Below are 22854 nucleotides of genomic sequence, written 5' to 3'. Positions count from 1 at the left end.
ATACTGGTGGAAAGCAAATTAAGGAAGCTGAAAATATCAGCAAGCCTGCTTGGTGAGAACCAGCCATGTGGCAGCTTGGTTGCCTTCATTCTGAAGGAGGCTTTCCAAAGTTGTCACCATCCAGCCCCATTTTAACGGGTTGTGTTAAGCATGGAGAGTGTGGCTCCGCTTTTATTAAGTGGGAATTGCTGTTAGCTAACTGACCCACTATCATTTCCAATCTGTAATGTTTTGTTTTAGGACATTAACAAGAATCTTAGAATTAAATCATATCAGAACTGTTGATTCTGATTGATTCTGAAAACTCCTTTTTCATGAGTTTTCTCATGAGACCGTTGAGCACGTAAATTTACTTTTAATAAAAGGAAACGAGGCAACACGGGATACACCAAGCAAAACTAAAATGTATTTGTAAAAAACAGAAAAGATCACACAAAAACAATGAACAACTTGAGGCTGAATTTACAATGTTGTAAAATGCATAACTGTCCAGAAGGAAGCAATGGTATCGTTGTACGCGGCCAAGAAAAGGGCTGGATGGAGGGTGAACTTGTGGTAGACTGGCTAAAGGTGGTGTGGCGAGCACGGCTCAGGGCTCTCAGAAAAATGAGAAACGTGCTCATAATGGATGCCTTCCACGGACACCTGACTGATGCGGTGAAAACTCAGGTGAGGACTATAAACGGCGACTCAGGCATCATACCGGGAGGGATGACAAGCCAGCTACAGGTGTTGGTTAACGAGCCTTTGAAGGATAACCAGAACAAGATGTTCACCGAGCGGCTCCTGTCCGGCAGTCACACCTTTACACCGTCTGGAGAAGTTCAAAAGCTTGCTGTACGTAAGCTTTGTGAATGGATCCTTAATGCATGGGGTGAAGTGACACCATTGCTGGATTTAAAAAGTTCTGCATATCAAATGCACTGGATGGTAGCGAGGATGATGTTCTGTGGGAGGAGATGGAACCGCGGTCTTCAAACTACGGAAAACTAGTCAAGTTGTTTTGTTTTTTACTTTTTTTGGAATGACATGTTCTGGTAGGTTTGCTGGATTGAAAATGTCCTTTCTTATTTCACACTGTAGAAAATGGTGCTCAGTGCTCCATAAGATATTATGAAGCTGAAGCGCAAGTTCAATCGAAGAAACTCATCGCCTGCCTCCATTCAGAGTCTGATCCGCCTCTGATGTGAGCCAATCAGCTACGAACCGCACCTCCATGAAGCCAATCAGCATCCCGCGCTCATCTTAAAAGCAACTTCAAATCCACGTCTCAGCCTGCTAACCAGCAAGCGCAAACGGATTGCATGTCGGATTTCGAATCAGATGTCCGATTCAACCCACCCCCAACCCCTTCTCCACCATCATAGCTGAGTTCATCTAGCTTCCAAGACGTTCCTCCATTCTCAACCCATCAGAGTGTTTTCTCCCTTCAGTCTTCATCACTCCCTATCACCTCGTTATTGGTCCGGCAGAAGACCACCATGTTGGGCCCGGTTCTGCCAGAGGTTTCTTCCCAAAGGGGAGATTTTCCTCTCCACAGTCGCTTCAAGCTTGCTCATCATGGACAGTTCATGCAAACCTGTGTTTATCAAGTTGGATATCTATCTTAAACAGATCACCATATGGATTGAACAAACTTCTTCTATCTCCACTCCACCACCAGTTTCAGACCTGGGGGGGAACATCCCTGTTCTCATACATCTACTTATGCATATTAAAGTATAATTCAGCATTAATGTTCCTGCCGAGGTCTGAGCGCCAAAGACTTAAAATAGTGTGTCAATAAAATCCTTCTAATTGCTATTTCTTTCTCTGTGAGTTTTTCAGATTGAAATAAGCTGGGCATTTAGTTTATAACCTAACTCAAAGTTGTGAAAATTTTTCACAACTTTATCACTAACCCATGTGGTGTATTCCTTGATCTTCATGATACTTTTTTGTTTTCACCAATATTCTCCTCTGAGGACTTTTCGGAACAAGCTAAATTTCACTAAAAGTGATAAAGAAAGCTAAAAATATGAACGTATACATGAAAAACAAATGGAAGCGGCAAACTCCAGGCGGCCTATGACTGGCGACTTGTCCTGGGTGCACCCTGAAGATATCACTTGGGTTTTAGATTATTGGATGTGTACAGACCAGCTAGCATGTTGTCTTTAAATCTAAGTGTTTTATTTTTATTAATTCAGATTTTTCTGAACCATTCTAAACACTTAACGTGTGACAAACATTTGCATGATTAAATTACATAAATGACATCGGCATATTTTTTTACGGTACAAAACACTTTACCCTGCCTAAGGGAGCGGAGAGCAGATTTTAAGCCCGTCCCACCAGGTTAGGAGGAGACTGGGAGGAGGGGGGGTGGGGGGGCAAGAGCTGTGTCCAGACTGGGCCGTCCCACTAGAAATGTCTTCTGAGTGAACTGCTGAGCCAGTTTAGATCTTCCTGGGGCCCCGCACACGGCTGACTTCTCTCCAAGTGTCCCTGCTCTGCAAAGCTAAAGGTAAGAGGTCTCACTCTGCACTGCATTTCTAGCCTCAGGTGGGCATTTAACAAAGGTGGGATATCGTATTTCTCTGTATTTGAAGTCTGAGTTCCAGTTTTCTGCAACTCGTGGAACTTTAAAGGCATTCAGGCTGTAAAACAGCACTTTATAGATTAGTAAGTGAAGTCTGGCCGCTGATAAATGTGGAAGAAGTTCCCTAACGGGTTAAATAAGGTTTAAGAAAACCCAACAAAAGAAAGGTTCTGCTTCTGTGCGCCTAAAGCAGGTGAAATCTCCCTTATTTCCATTACATGCTCTCCCGCTTCTGCTTACTTTACATTTGCAATTTAGTCTTTCTCCTTATTCTAATTTATTTTGAACTAACTTACTGTAAGGCATCTGATTTCCAACAGAGACTTGCGCTGAAAAAGGACTTCTTTGTTGTTCAAACAGCTGCCGGGAAAATCAATCATTACACGTATGGAGTCTGTGATTTGGGCGATCATTCTCTGTGGAGCTATTGTGTGCCACATCGGCAACAGGAGGAGGAGGGGGAAGAGGAATGAGGACACTGGTTTAGGGGAGGAGGGATGCAGACAAGCCTTTCTGCAGCTCATTTCTTGTTTTCCTTTCTTACCTGGGTTTATTCTTTACTGTAGTTCGATGCACAAAGTGCCACACCCTTTGTTTGTTTTTTTTTAAGATTTCCCAGTTTTGTAGAGATGATCCAGTTCTGTTTGTGGGAAATGGGGAAAGAGCAGAGGGAAGGATAAGGAGGGATAACGTTTCAACTAAGCCAGCCAGAGAATTGGAGCATTTCTCCACAAATATCCCTCTCTTTCCCTTCTCTTTCCCTCCCTCCTCCTTCATCTCCTCTGTGACTCCCTCTCTGGATTACTCCCATGTAAAGGAATGCGAGTTGCTGTGGTGACCAGTTCCCAGCTGTTAGCCGTGAGTTAATGCAGACGCCTAAAAATCTTTTAATTTGGAAATGTTCCATGCGGTGCAGCCATGTAGAAACTTCCTGGAAGCATTTTTCTTTCACAAGTCCATCAGAGGAAAAGATGCCACTTTGAATCGTTTGGCGACTGAAAAGTGCAATATAAATAAAACTTGCCTTGCCTTGGTTCGATGTGAAACGTCATCATCTCCACAGCTTTGGCAAGACATTTTACAAATCCGGGCTCCAAAAATCTGTAGGAAACTCTTTGACGTCTTACGTTTCATCCACAATTTCAGACATTTTTAGTTGTATCTGCATACATTTGAAGGTTTTGTGTATCCGAAATGATAACTTTCGCAGCAGAAAATCATAAATATGTATGAAAACAGTTGAGGATGCGTAAATAATTTTGTTGTTTTTAGATAAGTTCAGTTTTACCACAAATGTTTAAAGTAGCACCACAAGTTTAGATGGAACCCGATTTTCTTTCTTTAATTAAAACACTCCTTGTTTTCCTCATTCGTCACACCTGTCAAACATTTCTCAGGGGGCTCATTTTGGGAGAATAAAGCATAGTAATGTGTTGCCGTCGGTATGAGAGAAGCACAGACTGAGTCTCTGAAGCCTAATTGTTGAGGTGGCAGGTCTGGCCTGAAGTGTTTGGAGGAAGAGGATGAGGAGGAGGGGAGGAAGAAAGGAAGGGGAGGTGGCGTCTGAGTTAAGGATGCTGTGGAAAACTGAGCCAGGAAAGCTGTAATCCCTCGACAGGAAGGAGGAGGATTGTGGTGCTGTCCAGGCTGACGTGGAGAGGGAGAATCTGGAGTTTTCTTCTGTGAGAACGAAGATAAGAGGAAAACATAGCAGGCGTGAAGAATTAAGGCGCGAAAAGGATTGAATTAAAAACGAGGAGAGAAATGAGAGATGGAAACGGTGGGGGCTCATTTTTGTTCAAACCTTAATAATATTCCCGGAGAAATTCAAGGTCCACTCCTTCAAACTGTCTGGTTCTGTGTTGTTGGATGGACATTGTGCTACTCAGAGGTAGAAAGGGTACTAAAATAATGTTCTCAACAAGTAACATTCGTACTTAAATTCAAGAGCAGTTACCAGTGTAAAACTTTACTCAATTAAATGGAAAAAGTATCTCATTAAAATCCGACTTTAAGTAAAAGTTACTTAGTTAGTTTTTTTTATGAGCAGAAGAAAGTCTCTCATGCAGTTCACAAAGAAAAAGAGGGGATATTGGTGTCAAATTTAATTAAAGGAGCTTTTAAAATTATTATAAACTTTAACTGTAGTCGTTGTATTTTTGCCACTAACGTCCGACTGATGTGCCTCCATGTTAGGATGTTAGGATCTGATAACTCTGACCTTAAACCCAGTCAATGGATCACTGCTGCCGCTTCCAGTGTCTTCTTGTTGTTGTTTGTTTGTTTCTTCTTTTTTTACTCAGTAACAGATGACAGATGATTTCAAATGTAACTGAAGAAAATACCTAAATCAAATCATACTCAATTACAACCAAAAGTTCAGCTTCTTTGAATTACTTAAAAAAGTACAAAATACACACATAGTGTACTTAATTACAGTAACGCAAGAAAATGTAACTAGTTACTTTCCACCACTGGTAATAAAAAGAACATCTGCAAAGAAAAAAATAAATCCAGTCACGAACATAACATAAATAAACTGCACGGCTGAAACACTATGTGGTTTTTGATTCAAATAATATCCTCTTGAAGACTAAAAAATAGTAAAATACCTATGTAAATCACACTTGCTCAGCATTTCAAGGAATTGTTGATTACAATTCGAGGAAGAGATGGAAAACCAACTACATAATATATATATATATATATATATATATATATATATATATATATATATATATATATAGGCTAGGGGGAAATAAAAAAAACAGAAGGTGCACTGAAAAGTAGTGAAAATGTATCAGGTGTAGTGAGGTATGAAGTTAGTAACGGCATTCATTAAAAACAGAAAAAAAAAAAACTTTCAAAGAGTAGAACTCCAATGGTTAAATTCATGGAACTGCTTCTTGATTTTGAGCAGCAACTAAAACCTGTGAAGTGGCTGGAGAAAAGTCTTTCTGGTATGCCGTGTCCCTCTCAGCTTCTAGAGACACGGGATCTGATCCGATTAGCTCTGTCGGCGGGGGAAGGGAAAATCTGAGTGAAAGAGGTCAGGTGACGAACAACAAGGCTAACAAAGATCCGGACTTTTCTCCTCCACCTTTACACAGGTGCCTTTCATGAAAACTGCTCTTTGTCCAGGCGACTCAATAGGCCCGGCAATAATCTCAAGGGAGGGATGCTGAATGCTGCCTGAGCCAGAAACAGAATCAGGAAAACAGATTTATGACAAAAGGAAAACCAACAAAGTGCAAGATGTTGATAGAAGGTATTTGTAGAGAGCACAATATCAGATTTGTAGGTAAAACAGTAGGTAAAATGTGTGTAAATCTTACTATAAAAACCTTCAGATACGTGTAGGTGCCGGCAGATTGGACACTCAGTCACTGAGCTAAAGACGCTCCTGATCTCACCTGGCCAGGTGTACAAAGTCCATCTGCCCACACAATCATTTTCTTCTAATCCAACCTCCCAATCACCAAAAAAAAACTAATTGAAGACTCAATTAGACTGCAGTGGTGGCCTAGTGGCTACTGGCATCTTGGAAAAGCCAGAGGTTCTCTGGTTCAAATCCCACAGACTGCCACTCTGGGTCCTTGAGCAACACCCTCAGACCCAGAATGCATTGGTGTCATTGGAAAATAAAAAAGATGCAATGATAAATAAAGGTAATTAAGAGAAAGGGAATCAAGATAGCGCTGGGCAAGTCTGGAATAGGCAAGCAGACTATCAGCAAGGAGGTTGACGAGAAGAAGAAAGCCAATTAATAAATAAAATCAGAAAAAATACCTTAAATTATGGAGCTCCATGCCTACAGACATATGAGAATGATCATATGAAGGTAAGAGATCAGCCCACAACTACACAGAAGGAGCATTTTACAGATCTAAAGGCCGTTGCACCATATCCGACAATACCCGTTGATCTAAGTTTACAGGTGGACATCTAAATGATTCAGAAAGAGCCGTGTGCTTCGAATTCTGGGATGAGAACCTTCTTTCCCCGTCGAAAAGCCTAAAGCGGTGGCAGAATGGTTTTCCATCTTGACAAAGACGCAGAACGTAACACCAAGGCAACAGAGCAGCGGCCATAGTGGAATTACATTATGGTCGTGGAGTGACCTGCCTCTCTAACGATCTTTAGAGGAACCTGAGGCTTCAAGTTACCAAGCAGCAGCCTAAGAAATCTAAAAGATTTATAGAGTTTCTCTGAAAATCCCTCCTAAGATGTGACACAACCTTCTGACCGCTGGTGTATGGCAACAGAGGGATTTGAAGTCATGCTTCGCTTCAGACACTCTTTTCATTGAAATCACGTTTCTGTTATCCAAGTTTTTTTTTTCTTTATTTATAAAAATTTGGAAACTGTGCAAACTTAAAAATTCATCAGGGGACCATGTAATTATTTTTCTCACATACAACAGTTTCATCGTCATTAAATGTTCCTCCAGTAAATTACAAGGAGCGTTTCGATGCGATGACGCCAGCCGTACGCATCTTGACAGACTTTGACGCTCCTGTTTAATCGGCTCAACCTCTTTGACCTGCACTGTTTGTTCCTGTCACCCCACAACAAAAAAAGTCTATCCAGACGGTGGGAGTGGCCACCAGAGATATCTTCTCTGTTTGGGTTCTTCAGGCAGACATTTTCCTATCAGAACACGAAGAGGAGATAAGAGCTCTCCTGGAAAGAGCCGCCAACATCGCAACAAAGAGAGATCAACTCTGACTGACAGCAGATGTTTTTTAGGTTCAGAGTTAAGCTAAATCCATATATGTCGTAGAAATGCAACATAAAATCCAAATTTTTTGACATTATTCCTGGAATCTATCTCCATTCGCCTCCGGAGCTCAGTGCAGACACAGGAAATCACTCCTTATTCTCAGAGATTTGGCAAATATTGCTCTGCTGGCAGTGTTGTTTGTCCGGACTGTTTGCTGTCAGACAGCCTGTTTATCCGGGCCTCTAAAACCCGCCTGTTATGTCACCGGGGAGGATGAGAAAGAATCCCTTCAAAGCTCCCGTGGAAAAAGCTACAGATGTTGCAGAAAACGTGAATTGGTGACAGTTCAATCTCAGGCTGGCGTCCTCCAAAGCAAGTTTACAGTTGCTTACCTAAGCAACCATGATTAAATAGATTTGTGGGGAAAAAGGACCCCTTTATGAGCCTGAAGTTTCCCTTTTAGCCTCAGTCCTGTTTGATTATGAGAGCCGCTTTCCAAATAAAATAATTTGTTTTGCTGTTACGTCAGTCCGTCCGGCCTCCTCCATCCCGACTCTCCGACTAAACAGGAATCTTTCAAAACGAACATATAACGAGCACATCAGGTCTCTCCAAATCAAATATTGACCCCATACACTTTAGAGATGACACCATTCCTGTTTTCTCCCCTTCCCGGGTAAATTTAGCTAATTTTTTTTCTTATTTATACCCGCCACTGGGGTCTCTTCTCTCGTTTTCCGCCACCAGAACCTTTTTGTCAGCTCTGCTTCTTCAACGGCACACTTGTGGCGGTTATTTAGAGGCGTCAACGTCTGTCCACTGTCAGGGTTTCTGTAATTTTCCACCTCCAAACCTCGGGTTTTTGATTTCCTTGCCTGGTTCTGGACATTCTCAAACATCTGACATTTTCTCGAAACGTCTTGCTTCATATTGAGTTAAAATTATGGTAAAATTATGAAGTATTTGTTACATTTTATGGAACTAGCATTAATCTTTATGAAGTATAAACAAAAAAAACACTTTTTATGAACAAAGTGTGCTAATTTGTTTGTTAGATAATATTTCTGCCACTTTCTGAAGTTGTGTACAGATGCAAAACAGGTTTTACTGTAACCTCTGCTTAGTCTCTGCCTATAGCTGCAAGTGATAGCCAGTTGTCGGTGCTCATCTTGTGTAAAAATCTATCCATCCATTGGGTAAACCCCCTTTTCTGTGCAAAGTCATTGGGGGCTGGCGCCTATCTTCATCAGTCAGTGAGCGAGAGGCGGGTTACTCCTTGGACAGGTCACCATTCCATGACAGGGCAACACAGAGACACACAGGAACACAGCCATGCATGCACACACCCACAGCTAAGAGCCATTTGGAGACACCAGTAGACCTAAGAGACATGTTTTTGACTGTGAGAAATAATGATACAGCGAAAAAAATGATAAAAATAAGAATTTATCGTTGTTGTTTTTTCACCAAAAGTGGTGCTTAAGCCTCATTTTATATTTAAATGCAACATTTTCAGAGAAAAGATGCAAACAAAGGAGAGCAAAAGTGTGTGAGACAACCCTTTTGAGTTTGAAATGTCATTTTTGAACTGTTTCAGCATAAAATGTTATGACAGAACACAGATGATATAGTCTTTTACTCATTTCAGTCATCTTAGATATAGACACACTATTCAGGAATATTCTGCAGCATGCCAAAGACCAGTGCTACTCCTAACCACCATGGTACCCTCTTCATAGTGAGCAGCAGCTCACTGATCAGATTAGATGTTAAAAAAAATAATAGATATAGCTGCTGTAGATGCAGTAGAGCATGGCTCTGCTGTCGTTTCCTGCTGTCTCCAGGTGCAGCCCACCCCCAGAAAAGAATCCAAATTACAGTAAACCCAAAGCAAACATGTCTGTCATTTCTAGTCAGAGACAGCTGAGCGTGTTTGTGGAGCTGCATACCGAACCGCGCTCATCTAAATGTCAGAATATTCTCGCTCTGCTGGAGGGTTTGTCAGACAACAGATTACTAAATGCAGGCCAAATATTACTCCTCTCACTACGTGTGTCTGAACACGTCGGCCTTTTCTCATGCTTCCTGTCGTGAATCCCTTAACCCGCCTCAGAGGAGTTTCTCCAGTGTTGGAGCCTATCCCACACCATGAGGAAACTTTACAGTGTCATTTCCCAATTAACGGCATGAACAATTAGGTTAATTTAATGTAGTATTGGTTTAAAAAGGATCAACTTTATTCTGATGAGCTCTGGCAAGGTTAGAAATCTGTTAACTTCAGGTATTGTTGCTACTGTTGCTGTATGAGAAATTTATCTAAAACTAGCCCAAAAAACAAAAAAAAAAACGTCAACAAAAATAAAAATATGTTTTTTTTTTCATGTCGACATATAAAACAGTTAAAACCTTGATCTTAACTCCTGGCCTCTGGCGACATTTAAATGCACCCCTACACCCTGAGCCCTCTGATGCCTAACAGAGTTTCTCCTGGATATCTGGGGGAATCAGCTGATAACACGGACCTGAAAAAAAAGAACAGCGTCTACGCAGAAAGAGAGCGATAGACCAAGCAACACAACGCTCCGTTACCAAACAAAGGAACCCTTCTCTCTTCTGCAGCAAGAGAAGTTTTCCATTGAGTTTCAAACAACGAATGCTCAGACAGGCAGCCAGAGGGGAGAGACAGATCCACGCACAGAGGACTTCTCTCACAGCAACTTAAACAGGAAGTTTGTGTCATTCATGTCGATTTCATAAAGGTGATGATTTCAAACTGATTCTGTTCAAATTAATACTCTACTTAAGAGGCGGCTTGTCAGATAGGCACAGTAAGCATTTACACACACGGTTTTCACCCTAAAGCAGCGCTGTATTTTCTGCAATAATGAGTCACTATGACTATAATTCGGTATGTAGTTTATTTTATTATGTAACTTTAATTTTTCTAATAAATATTTTGTCAATATCAAGATACTTAAGCAGAAAAAAACATGTACGAAGATGACATAAATTATAAACAACATGAAAAATTGCAACTTTTAGCCTTTTTATTTGATTACTCATAAAATTAGGTTTACTGAGAAGAAAATAAAAACGTGAGAATTAAACCCTCGTAGTGACACAGTTTCACCACAAAGAAGCACAGATTTTCAGCTGAAAATAGGTGGCTTGGAAAATAATACTTATGACAATAATTGTTCAGCTTTGTTTAATTGTTGTTAAAATGAAGGATCTTCTTTAAAACAAAATATATACACAAAACAAGACAGTTAAATAGTTTGTTTTTTTTGTAAGAAAGAGCTCAAATTGTTTTGCACCAAAAAAGAAAGAAAAGGTAGAAAAAGCTAGTAATTTTTTTTTGTAGTTTTTAAAATTGTAAATTAGACCATTGTTTCTTTTATTGCTGGTGAAATTAAGCGTATTGATAGGAAAATGAATACACAGTGCTTTCATTCACTCACAAAGTTCTCTTTCTGCTTTGAATTTTGCTCAAACCAGCTCCGTGCAACAGTTCTAATAAAATTAAATTTAAGAAACAGAAAAAAATTTTTTTAACTGTATCTTTAAAAAAGAAAATAGCTTCACCATAGCCTTAATGTCTGCATTTATTGCCTCTAAGTGTCCTAAAAACATGTTTTGTACGTTTGGAGTAACAGAAATGATGTAAGCTCAAAGAGAATTGTTCTTTAAAAAACGTATAAACCTTTTAATGTCTGTAATTTTGTAAACAATTTGGAGCACGTTATACAACAAATAGAAAGCTGACACAAGTAGTGAGGATCATTTGTTGAGACGGCGTCATATTTGTAGGAGGATTCATTTTAGTTCAGTAACACTTTTGTAGACAGGGCTTGTCTTTATTTATACACCGGCATATTTGGAAAAGCATTTGGAAGCTATTAAACAATTATTTGGAAGTTGAGCCCTGAGTGGAAAAATAGGAATAAAAACAAGTTGCGTCAGTTGGAGGAAAATGTTGAATAAATGAAGGTACACATAAAGGCTGGAGCCTGTTTACATGTTAGTTTCCACTCAAATGTCAATACAGTCTGTGTGCAGACACATTTCTAAGGCTTAATTTGACACATTTAGCTTCTGTGCTTGCTCTGGTTTATGCTCCAGAATGCAAAATAAAGAAAAAACAAACTTTGAGCTCATGATATTACTTTCTGGTGCGTTATCTGAACAAAAGCACAACTACAGTCTGTTGTAACACAGCGTGGCCGTAAGCAGAGCTGAAACTGTGAGTAGGTGGGTGAGGGGGTTGTTTCACATTGAATACCGTCATCAGACTGGTGAACCACATGTTTAAACCATTATATTTATTATTCATTTTAGTACAAGCAGATTCAAATCGAGCAACATTATATGAACTCTTTTCTAACATAATATGTAACATTACCGACTTTCTGTGTTAGATAGAAGGCCTGTGTACAATATAGCTTAAGTCCCATTTTATCTTCATCAAGGGTTAAATCAGACATTAAATTACAGCGATTTCTTTTCAGACGTGTAAAACAGAAATAGATAAATCGCCGGAGGCAGCAGAACTTTCTCACAACATGTTATTACTAAAACAATTAAGAAACTACTGTTATTCAATTAATGATAGGTATCCCCCACTATTTGCCTTGTTGGAACATTATTGTTTCATAACATGTTCAGCAACAATGGAACTGGAGAAAAACATGTTACTTACATTTTTTTCTTTCATTTTCTTGCTGAGTGCCCTTAATTAGAATACCTAGATTACTATGATTATTAATAAGTCAGACTGTCAGCTGACACATCAAGCTGCAAGGAGTTAAAATTTAGAGGCCTGCATACCTCCCGGTTTCTGAAGCAGCCCAAACCGAGTTATTCCTGCAGATTAAGTCTGAAACTGAGCACAAGGAGGGCACCAATGTTACCCAAAGAACCTTTTATGACAAAGCTGCAGTAATTCTTATTTAGCTCAAGTTACTGAAAGACATTTAAATAGAGTCATCACAACACGTGGGAAGTATGCTTGAACATTTAATTTATTTGAAAACAGTATTTATGGCAGGGTGATGGTATCACTGTCATTATCTCCTTCTGTTTCTTCCACACAGCACATGTAATTCGATGCAGACCCAACGGTTTTATTAATGGTTTCCTTTGAGTGTATTTAGTTTTTTTTATTACTATTTAGCAAAAATAAAGTATCTAGGACTTGCATTCCCTGGGGAACTTTGTTTGAATACCCAGGAGGGGCAACCCACTTGTTTTCCGGTTGAGGACTATGTCCTCCGACTAAGAGGAGCTGACTCTCATCCTACACGCTGAACAACTGAACCACATCATATGCAACAAGCAAAGACGCCATCCTGAGGTTCCCAAACCAGACACCCTCCTCTCCATGACTGTGAAATGAAATCCTGTCCATGAACACCACAAACAGGATTAGTGACAAGGGGCAGCCGTGGCGCACTGGGAACTGATTGACTTTGTGCCAGGAATGTGGACACAGCTCTTGCTTTGGGTATACAAGGACTGCATGGACCCTAAAAGCTATCCAGTTACCACTGGCACACCACTCCCACAGGGAAATACCTTGGAGAAAACGGTCACAAGCCTTCTCCAGATCCATGACCCAAGATCTGGTCCACTTTTCCACGGCCAGGATGAGAAGTGTGAACCCTCCCTCCACTCCCCTTGGGACCTTGGTCTCCCACTTTAACTGTTTTTTTCCGGGTCCTCCATGTGACATTGAATATGTCACATGCGACAGCCCAACAATGTCCAGAGCATTCAGAGAGTCAGGCCCAATCTCATCCACACCCGGAGCCCTGAGCTTTCTTTAACTGCCTCTGCAGCCTCTGAGGTCCCAGTTTCTCAGGCTCTGCCTCCTCCACATGCCATTTTAAAGCATACAAGACAGAAGCTCATGCAGAATCTGCATGCTATTGTACACATAATGACTCTCTACCATGAAAGGTTTCTAAGGAGAAACTAAATCAATCAGAAGGAGTATTTAAGAGACAGAGAAGGAAATTAGAAATATTTGAAACGAACAGCTAAGACTAGTCCCTCGCCTTTATTGGTTGAGTAAAAGTCCTACCATCCGGAAGCTCATCTCATCGCCTGGCATCTGACCTCTTTAGCCGCACAGAAAAACTCCTCCTAAAACGTGAACCATTAAAAAACGTGAGTCCTGGTAAATGCACACAAACCTCTGGATATAAATCCAGAGCAGTTAGACCAAAGAAGTGGAACAGAGAAGGTTTAAGCAAATATGTGTAGCCTTTCTGCCAAATTTTATTGTAAAACATCTCCTCCCTTATTTAAGATAGTTTGATAAATGAAATAATAAAAACGTTTCCTTCTCTCCCCTCACAGTCTTTGAAGATGAGGGTGTGGATTGTCTTCCTCCTGTGCCTGGCCGGCCACGCCATCGCTGCTCCCGTAAGTTCACCTCCGTGTGTGGTTGTTTCCTTTCTTTGCTTTTCTTTTCCCATCTGCGTGGCGTATATCCTGTCCCATCATATCACTTCCTCTGTGTTTCCCTCCCATTTAAAGTCTGCATGGATTAAGCATTTTTTTCCATGGTTAATTTCTCCCCTGAGATTTGCTCTGCTGGCTGATTCACTCGTATAAAAATTCCCATTGTGTGGATGATCAGCGTGTCTGCGCTACACATGAGATGACTGATGTTTTTGGGTTGCAGACTGAGGAGGAGACGGTTCTGGAGGAGCTGGTTACAGAGGAGCCAGTTGTTGAGGTCAGTCCATTTCTTCTCAAAGTTTCGAAAGAACTGCATAAATTCTCCAAAGCAAGTAAAAGGGGTTGTTGATTTGCTCGTTAAGGCCTTATTTGGAAGGTTTCACCTGCAGATCACAACAATAGCAACATTAGTGAAGGGAAAATAACACTAAGCTAATTTACATTAACTTCATTCTTAAACCAATCACATTCTGACATTTCCCCTGGTTCTCTAAACTAGAATAAACTTTTAAATACTTTTCTTCTCCTGGGGCTTTTCTTTCCTTTTTTTGCCATCTGCAGTGTGTTTTCCAAACCACACAGCTGCCTAAATTTGATCTGTGACAGCCAGGACTTTTTTTTGTTTTTTATTTCTGCACACAGAGCTGCTTCGTGTGGTTGTAAAAGCCGTGCATTTTTGTTAAATATCAACAGCCAAACGACAAACTGAAATGTATCATTTAATGAATTAAACAGCAGAAAATTTAAGTTGTGTTCTTACTGTAAGACTGGTGTTTCCAAAATTTATTTGCATGACAAAAGTATCGAAAGTTTTGTCGATTTCAACATTTCAGTCCCAATTGTAAAAAACAACATTTTACCTCTGATGTGCAATTAGGAAAGTTTGCATCATGTTCATTAATTTTCCTTATTAGAAATAAATGGGCACTTTAACAGCATAATGAGCTGTTAACAGGGCTGTATTTTAGACAAAAGCAGCTCGTAACAAAATCTGGAGCTTTCATGTGAACGTTTTGTGGTTTCCTGCTCCAGAGGTCCAGTGGGACCAGGGATCCCACAGCTGTTAATTTTAGCCACTGGTTAAGCTAGTCAGGAAACCATCAGGGTTTTTTTTTTCTTTTTTGGCATCACCACATGTCCATCCAGCTGCTTTTTATTACTGAATCTTATGGTCTCTCAGACTCTGTTGGCTTTCAGGGAGGACTGGTGATCGTTCAAGCTTTTTTTTTGCAGGAAAGCAATAGCTAAGTGGTTTAAGAGGAGACGTGCAGAAATAGATCTGAAACTAAATAGAAAGTATTCGATTAACCAGCTGTTCAAAGTCTGACCTCTGGCATGTGATGTACCCCAGGAGCCCGAGGTGGGAACCAACCCAGTGCAAGTGGAGGTTGGAGAGTTTGATGAAGCCATCGAGGTTGTCGAAGATGTTGCCGCTGAGAGTGAGTTGACTTTTTTTTTTTCTATCATCCAGGAAGATTGATTATCTAAACCTTAAACATCCTACCCTTCAGCAGAAACCCAAACATACTGAAACTAACTCCTAATAGATTGTTGGGACCCTTAACTAAAGCAAACAAAGGGTAAAAAAAAAATTTTGCAAACACCAAAATAACTTCTGCGAGTTTTGAATCATGGCCTTATTTCCCAGCTCAATGAATTTAAACTTAGATTTATCCATGCATGCACTTTATCACCTTAGTACAAACATGTCTAAATGGGGGTCAGTTTAGACACAACAGGTTGCTGATGACAAAACTGAAAAGTAAAAAAACATTGAAGAAGAATCCCTAAATGCTAATGCAGTTCAATTTTATGGTGATTCATTTCTGCAGCGCCGACCTTTGATAAACAACCTTAAAGCGTTTCAGCAGCAGACTGAATGCTGCTCCGTAGAGGTTTTAGGGTTTAAGCTGGCACTCCAAACAGGCATAATGACAGACTGCCTCGCTCTGCATGCAGACGGCTGTGATTATATGTTCCACCCAGCTTAAAGAGGCAATTCAGCCACAGAAAACTCAATAAGCTGCAACAGTTTTAGACCGGAGAGACTGCAGGCTATTCCAAGCACTTTGCTTCAAAAGGAATAATTCGGTATCTTCAAAATTTTCCACTTTTCGCTTGTCTACAGGCGTGTAGCTCATGATAGTTATCTCTGGTGACATGTCCACGATTGAGAGATGTGTTAAAAGATGTGAAGGACCAAAAGTGAGCGCAAGGCAGCCAAAAACGGCGGAACGGTAATGGCGTTACGTTTTAAAGACTGAACGTGGGCGTTAAACAATGGCCGCCCAAGACAAAAGGTAATATCAGAAAAGATATACTTCACAATACATGATTTAATGATTTATGGAGAAAGAAGTCAGAAGAAATGTCTGAGAGCTGCAACTTAACAGAACGGCACCCTACAAATGGATTTAAAAGCTCTCTGTTGTAAACCCAGTTATCCTCCACAATGGTGAAATCCATCAAAAATCCAAATGTCCAAACAACAGCAGCCGGGCTCCAGCTCCTCGAGGGCCTGGTACTTTTTTTTTTTTTTTTACAAAATCGTGTCCTCAACTTCTGAACATATTTTCTATTTTTCTCACAGATCCTTGCGTGAACTACCACTGCAAGAAGGGCAAAGTATGTGAGGTCGACGAGAGCAACACCCCCATGTGCGTGTGCCAGGACCCCTCCACCTGCCCCCCTGCCGAAGGAGAGTTCGAGCATGTGAGTTCACTGATGGCAGAATTGTTCCTAGCTGGTTTTTATACATACCAAACATAACAAATACGTAATATCCAAGTTAAAACGAGGCAACAAACCCCCACCAAAAGTTAGCAGTACTTCCTTAGTGTCGGGAGGAAGGAGGAAAAACGAGACTTTCCTGGGTTACAGGAAAATTAATTTAAATTAATTTAAAGGAAATTAATTTTAATTAATTTAAATTAATTTCCTGGGTCACGCAGAGAAAATTAAGTGTTCGAACAAGCCGTATGCATACACATGTTTTATTATTAATGCATAACCTTTTGCCATAGCACAACACTTAAGTCTTGTCCCATAGGATTCACAGCTTTGGAGCATAAAGCATACTGATCAACTTTAAAAAAAAAATGTTATTGAGTCGAAATCTAAGCAAACTCCCCTGAAACAAGAAAAATATATTTTTTTTTTTGTGAAAAAAGTATTCCTCCGTCATAACTTAGCATCCATTTTCACTGAGTTGTTGTTTGTCTCCAGGTCTGTGGCACTGACAACAAGACCTACGACTCCTCCTGCCACTTCTTTGCCACCAAGTGCACTCTGGAGGGAACCAAGAAGGGCCACAAGCTGCACCTTGACTACATCGGACCCTGCAAATGTCAGTGCTTCAGCTCTTCTAAGAAAGTATAAGAACTCATGAAGATGGCAAACTATTTAAGGCCTATGATGATCTTAGCTAAGCAAAGGAATAGCACGCTTCAGGGGAAATTTAGAGGCTTTTCTCCCGTACGGCATTGTGAATCAGACTGATGTTTATTTTGACACCCTTCTCCTGGCTTCCCCCTGTATCTCGTTTGCTTGCATGCGTGACGTAGTTCCCTCTCACATGTGTGATAAAGAGAAGCAGGGGGAAGCCAAAGCTCGCCTGTCTCGGCAGACTCTCCGGGTACTGTCTGTTCTCGTGTCTGAGACTGACGGCTGGGTTGGACCGTCGTGTCGGGTCCTGTGGGTTCTGTCCAGACACGCAGGCTGCATCTCTTCCTCGGCTCCATCTGAGCACGACGCGCACAGCGCCGGGGAGATGAGTCAGGGCAGGGCTGCGGGGTTCAGAGGGAGATCACGGCACAGCTCAGTTCACACGAAGCGAACGGGATTCAGTCTGCGCAACAACTGAGGACTAAACGGATCAGAAACATCTTTTGATTTCACCTCCTTTGCAAAATTCAAACAAGCCCTAATGTCTACCATAAAAAAACACTCATGGTCTCTTGTAAGATGTGGAATAAAAAGATTTGTTTAAATCAAACAAGTTAGCAAGACTTTTAAAACACTTCTTGGTATGTGAATGTTATCCCAAAGTCATCAAATAAGACTGGGGTGTCAAATTCATTTTGGTTTAGGGGCTGCATACAGCTTAATCTGATCTCAAGAGGGCCACACGAGTTAACTCATTGCAAGATTAAATAGAACTAATAAATGTGGACTTGTTCATTTTTATATTAAGTTAATTTCACTTTTACACAATATATTATGAATAACCTCAACGTTTTTAAGAAAAGTATGTGCAATTTCAACAATACTTTTAGTCAGTTAAACATTTACTTGTGCATTATGCATAAGAACTGATCACAGTGATTATACAATGTTGAAAAACATTTATTCACATTTTTTGGAACTTAAAAACACTGTCCTGCATGACAAAATACATCAAACAGATAAAAATTAAGAAATGATTTGAATTTTTCCACACCTGAAGCTTAATCTGCTAATTAAAACACAGCGCCCCTCGTGGACAATATAGGAACTGCATATTTTCAATTAAACAAAGTACATGTTTTTTTCAATAATTGTTTTATCATTCTCTTCCTTTTATCTTGTCCACTTGTGAAAGTCAAATCTGATGAGCTCTTTGTGGCATCTCATTGCCACATTGCCAGACAGGACACTGGAAAAAAAAATAAATAAATAAATACATTTTTTATAATGATAATGCATTTAGCCACAGGGCCGGACTAAATTGTTCGGCGGGCCGTATGTTTGACACCCCTGAAATAAGAGGACTGAGACAATGAGTTAATTATATTGTCTTAAGTGATGACTTTGCTTGCTGTGTGCAGACATCGAGGCCTGCCTGGACAACGAGCTGAAGGAGTTCCCCCTCCGTATGAGGGACTGGCTGAAGAACGTTCTGGTGACTCTGTACGAGCGCGACGAGGACAACAACCTGCTGACCGAGAAGCAGAAGCTCAGGGTGAGATGACGGCCGTTTAAAGACGTGAACCTGAGCGTACTCACCCCTCAGTCCTCATTAACTGGTTGGAATCAGCAAAGATGTGACACTAGGACATGTTTGGCCGGTATTAGATCTTAACCCACTGCAAGAAATACTTGCTAACATACTTAGAAACATTTTAATGTCAACCTTTCACTTACAAAGGCAATTTGCTCTCCTCCGTCTTCAGCTGGCCCGCTGGATTATATTGATTTAGCCTAAAATAAGCCTCTTCCTTTCTTACCATTCTGAAAATGGTAAGAAAGGAAGAGAGGCAAGCAGACGGTCTACTATAGTGACTTGTAGATCGAATAAGAGGACGATTATTTGGAGCTACAGCACAATACTTCTTAAAATGTTCTGAATTGCTTTTAAAATTAAGGGGGAAATTATTTAACCGCTAAACAAACGAATTGATGTTATTTGTTTAAATGTTTGCTAGAGCAAATTGCAGCAAGCTAATTTGCTGAAACTTTGCTCTCAAAACAGGTCTAAAATAGCGAACTGATTTTCCGTTCTTCAGGTGAAGAAGATCTACGAGAACGAGAAGAGGCTGCAGGCTGGTGATCACTCTCTGGACCTCCTGGCCCGCGACTTCGAGAAGAACTACAACATGTTCATCTTCCCCGTCCACTGGCAGTTCGGCCAGCTCGACCAGCACCCCGTCGATGGGTAAGGATGCGGAAAACGTGCGGATGGGATGTGTTTTCAGCCCTTCTTTGACTCCTATGCTGGAGTGAGGAAATGAGACCTTTTTTTTTAAACCAGCAGACCGACAGCTGAATTGTTCACAATGTCGAAGCTGCAACCTTTGAACCACGCTGCAGAACTATTGACACGCTTAGCACCTCCCCACAATAACATACACGTACTGTAACGCTTGCTTTTATTTTATGTTTGCACCTCTTCTCAATGTGCAATCATAGAATTTGGAGGAAAAATAATAATAATGCATCAATGTGGATTTGGCTAACTTATGATTTGTTTGATTTCACTTGTTTTTGCTCACATGCAAGCTATATCTGCAACTGCAACAATGATGCAGTTTGGACTTTTATTGTCCTTCCTCCCTTAGTTGAGACTTAACTACTGAACAAAAATGATAAACTTTGAATAAAAACAAAGTTGCAGTTGATTTTTTTACAACCAAATATTGTTTAAATTGTGCTCAGAACGTTTGTATCTGCCAGGACAGAGTGTTGTTCCTTCCTTGCATGTTAATATTGATACTTTTGCCACTACACGTGGGTACACCAGTGTTTTTTGAACATTCTGGGTTCCACTCAGAATGATTAAGGAAAAAAAAAAACGGGATACTGGATAAAGTGGCTGAAATCAGCTTCCTCTGCAGAGTTTTTGAGGTGTGCATTAGACATAAAGTGAACACTCGGAGCAGCAACATTGATCTTCCCGACTTAAACCACTCTGTTGGGGTGCAGCTTTTCTTTGGAGGTTTTCAGGGATATGTTTGTTTTCCTCCTGGGCCTGTTGCACCTGTTTCCAGATTTCCGATAATCAGAATTCAATGGATATATCTTACAATATGGAGCACGATAAAGGACAAACCATAAACTCAGATCATGAATGCTGCTAGGATATATTTTTTTATCCTATTGACAAGCTGCGTTTTTTGTGTTTTCCCCAGATACCTGACCCACTCAGAGCTCGCCCCCCTGCGCGCTCCCCTCATTCCCATGGAGCACTGCACCACCCGCTTCTTCGAGACGTGTGACTCCGACGGCGACAAATACATCGCCCTGGAGGAGTGGGCTTCCTGCTTCGGCATCAAAGAGCGTGAGCGACAAACTCCTCCACTTTCTTTTTTACGTTATTGTGTCACCTGCAACACAGGCTAAACGCAAAACGCTTCTGAAATTGTGATTTAAAAACAGTAGAATTAACATCTATAAATAAATAAATTTCCACGTCATCTTTATTTATCGAACAAAGATGAACCCAAAACGGAAAAGCTGAAAGTGATCATCCAACAGCTTTAGCTCTTGTTTTCTGTGTGACTCTATTACTCTCAGCTCTTCCTTCCAATGAGGGTTGCAGGCAGAATTCCTGTTGATGTCTGGACTTTGACTAGGCCATTCCAGCACCTTGATTCCTTTTCCACTCCACCCATGCAGATATAAATGCTATGTTTGCTATCTTTGTCCTGTTGATGAGCCTTGTAAGCTGAGCTTTAGTTGTTGGACAGATTAGCATCTATTTGGAATCTAGAATGCTTTTTTTATTAGCTGACTCAAGAATATGTTGTTTGACTTGTTGACTGCAAAGTGTCCAGATCCTTTGGCTAAAAAAAAAACAATGCTATTGACAGCTGGTATGGCATCTTTATGCTGATGTGAAGTGTTGAGTTTTCTTCAAACATGGTGAAATTAATTATTTCTCAACAACTCAACTTTGTTTTCACTTGCAAACAATACTTCTCTCTATAGAATGATTGACTCCAATCGTTAGGAAATGACCGTCTAACCCTACACAGAATGATAAGCAACCGTTGCTTCTCTACGTTCTCAGTATTGCTGATAATTTTCCCTCCTGGCTTTGTGTTAACACATCTAAATGTGCCAGAGCAGCAAACGGACTAAATTACTGCTCTTAGAGAGGTAATCAGAATGCTAATAATACATTAATTAGGTGCATTTCATCAGCAGGACCATGATGCTACTTCCCTCCCTAAATCCCATGGGATGAGCAAGAAAGTGCTTACATTTTCACATACAGCCTTTGCTTTAGGTTTTATGTTTGTTAAATGAATTATCACAGTGTGGATTCCTGACGTGTTTATCATTTTCAAACTTTTCTGATTTGCAAAACCATTGAACTAAAAGAGAGCGTGCTCACTTTTCCCCACAGCCGTGAAGTCAGTGTGTAAAAATATTTTTTTAAAATGCACGTTTTAATGTCTAAATGTAATTTATATTGTTTCCAATACAATTTGAGTTTGGCTTTTAGGAGTTAAACATTTTTAAAGATATGTTTTGTTTCAGATTCTGCTCTGTAAACTCATCCTTTTCTTTGTTATCTCTGTTGATTTCTGTGTTTTCTTTGTGTGTTGCAGAGGACGTGGACAAAGACCTCATCATCTAAGTTCCTCTAACGAGCATCAACAGTTTAAGAGAAACTTGTAGTCGCTACTAACCGGAAAAGGTGCTGACGATCCATAAGTTAATAAAAAAAAAAAGACAGTTAAGGTGCTAATTGCAAGTTTTTCTTTTTTGTTACTTTCCTTTTTATTAATGACATTTTCTAGCTATACCACTAAAAATCTTCCAAAACTAAAAAGTTCACAGTCTGTACTAACCATCACATGTTGGTGAACATTTGAATTCTTGCTTTTTTTTGTTTAGTTTTTTTTTTTTTTTTTTTTAAACAAAAACCCATTAGACCTCAGATGTAAATTTGCATTGACAATATTATATGGTGTCTGTTCCATGATGCGTTCAGGGCTTTTTTTTTATTATTTGGGACCAGTTGAGACCAGAAGAATGAAACTGTAAAGTCAAAAATAAAGTTTCTAAATAAATGCTTCCTACTGCTTGCTTCCTACTAAACCTACTGTTTAATTTTTGCACTCTTTTGGTGGTGGGCTCCCTTATTTTTACATTAATTTTGTCTTTTTTTAGCAGTTTGACTACTGGTAGCAAGGATGTTAATTTTTTTATTAATTTACAGAGAAATCCATGCCTTTGAAAGCGGTGCATCTTTGTGCTTATATTTTTTAAAAATTAAAAGGAAATTATTTGCTTGAATGAGGGGGAAACCTCGCAGGCTGAGAGTTTTTCTCAACATTTTTGTGACACAAAGAGCTCGGTTGATCTCTTTTCATGAATAAATGTCTATAAAAACAACTGAGCATTGGCTCCATATCTGCATCGGTCTTGTCCAATAAGCAATTTCTTACTTTAAATATTGTGAGACACACAAAACAAGGGTTTTACAAACCTCTAAATTAGAATCCGTCACTGGATATTAAACATATTACCTTTAATTCTCAGTCACCATCAGTGGTGCTGGTTTTACTGGCTGCTGGATATCTATGTTAGTATTATTTTGAGCGATTAGTAACATTCTCAGACTGATCTTCTTTTAATCAACAATAGGTTTTACTTGTGG

General features: G+C 40.1%; 1 protein-coding gene across 1 annotated transcript; it reads left to right on the top strand.

The window, feature by feature from the left end:
- Positions 1-2379: 2379 nt before the first annotated feature.
- On the top strand, positions 2380-22589 carry sparc (secreted protein, acidic, cysteine-rich (osteonectin)). Its single transcript, XM_012861823.3, has 10 exons — positions 2380-2506; positions 13665-13730; positions 13993-14046; positions 15121-15208; positions 16360-16481; positions 16995-17115; positions 18575-18708; positions 19253-19401; positions 20375-20523; positions 21800-22589. Exons 2-10 carry the CDS (start codon positions 13674-13676, stop codon positions 21826-21828), a joined length of 903 nt encoding a protein of 300 aa, XP_012717277.2. The 5' UTR covers positions 2380-2506; positions 13665-13673; the 3' UTR covers positions 21829-22589.
- The last annotated feature ends 265 nt before the right edge of the window (positions 22590-22854 follow it).

This window comes from Fundulus heteroclitus, chromosome 23 (assembly GCF_011125445.2).
Source record: "Fundulus heteroclitus isolate FHET01 chromosome 23, MU-UCD_Fhet_4.1, whole genome shotgun sequence".
Taxonomy (NCBI): Eukaryota; Metazoa; Chordata; class Actinopteri; order Cyprinodontiformes; family Fundulidae; genus Fundulus; species Fundulus heteroclitus.
This window is presented reverse-complemented; position numbering and strand designations above follow the sequence as displayed.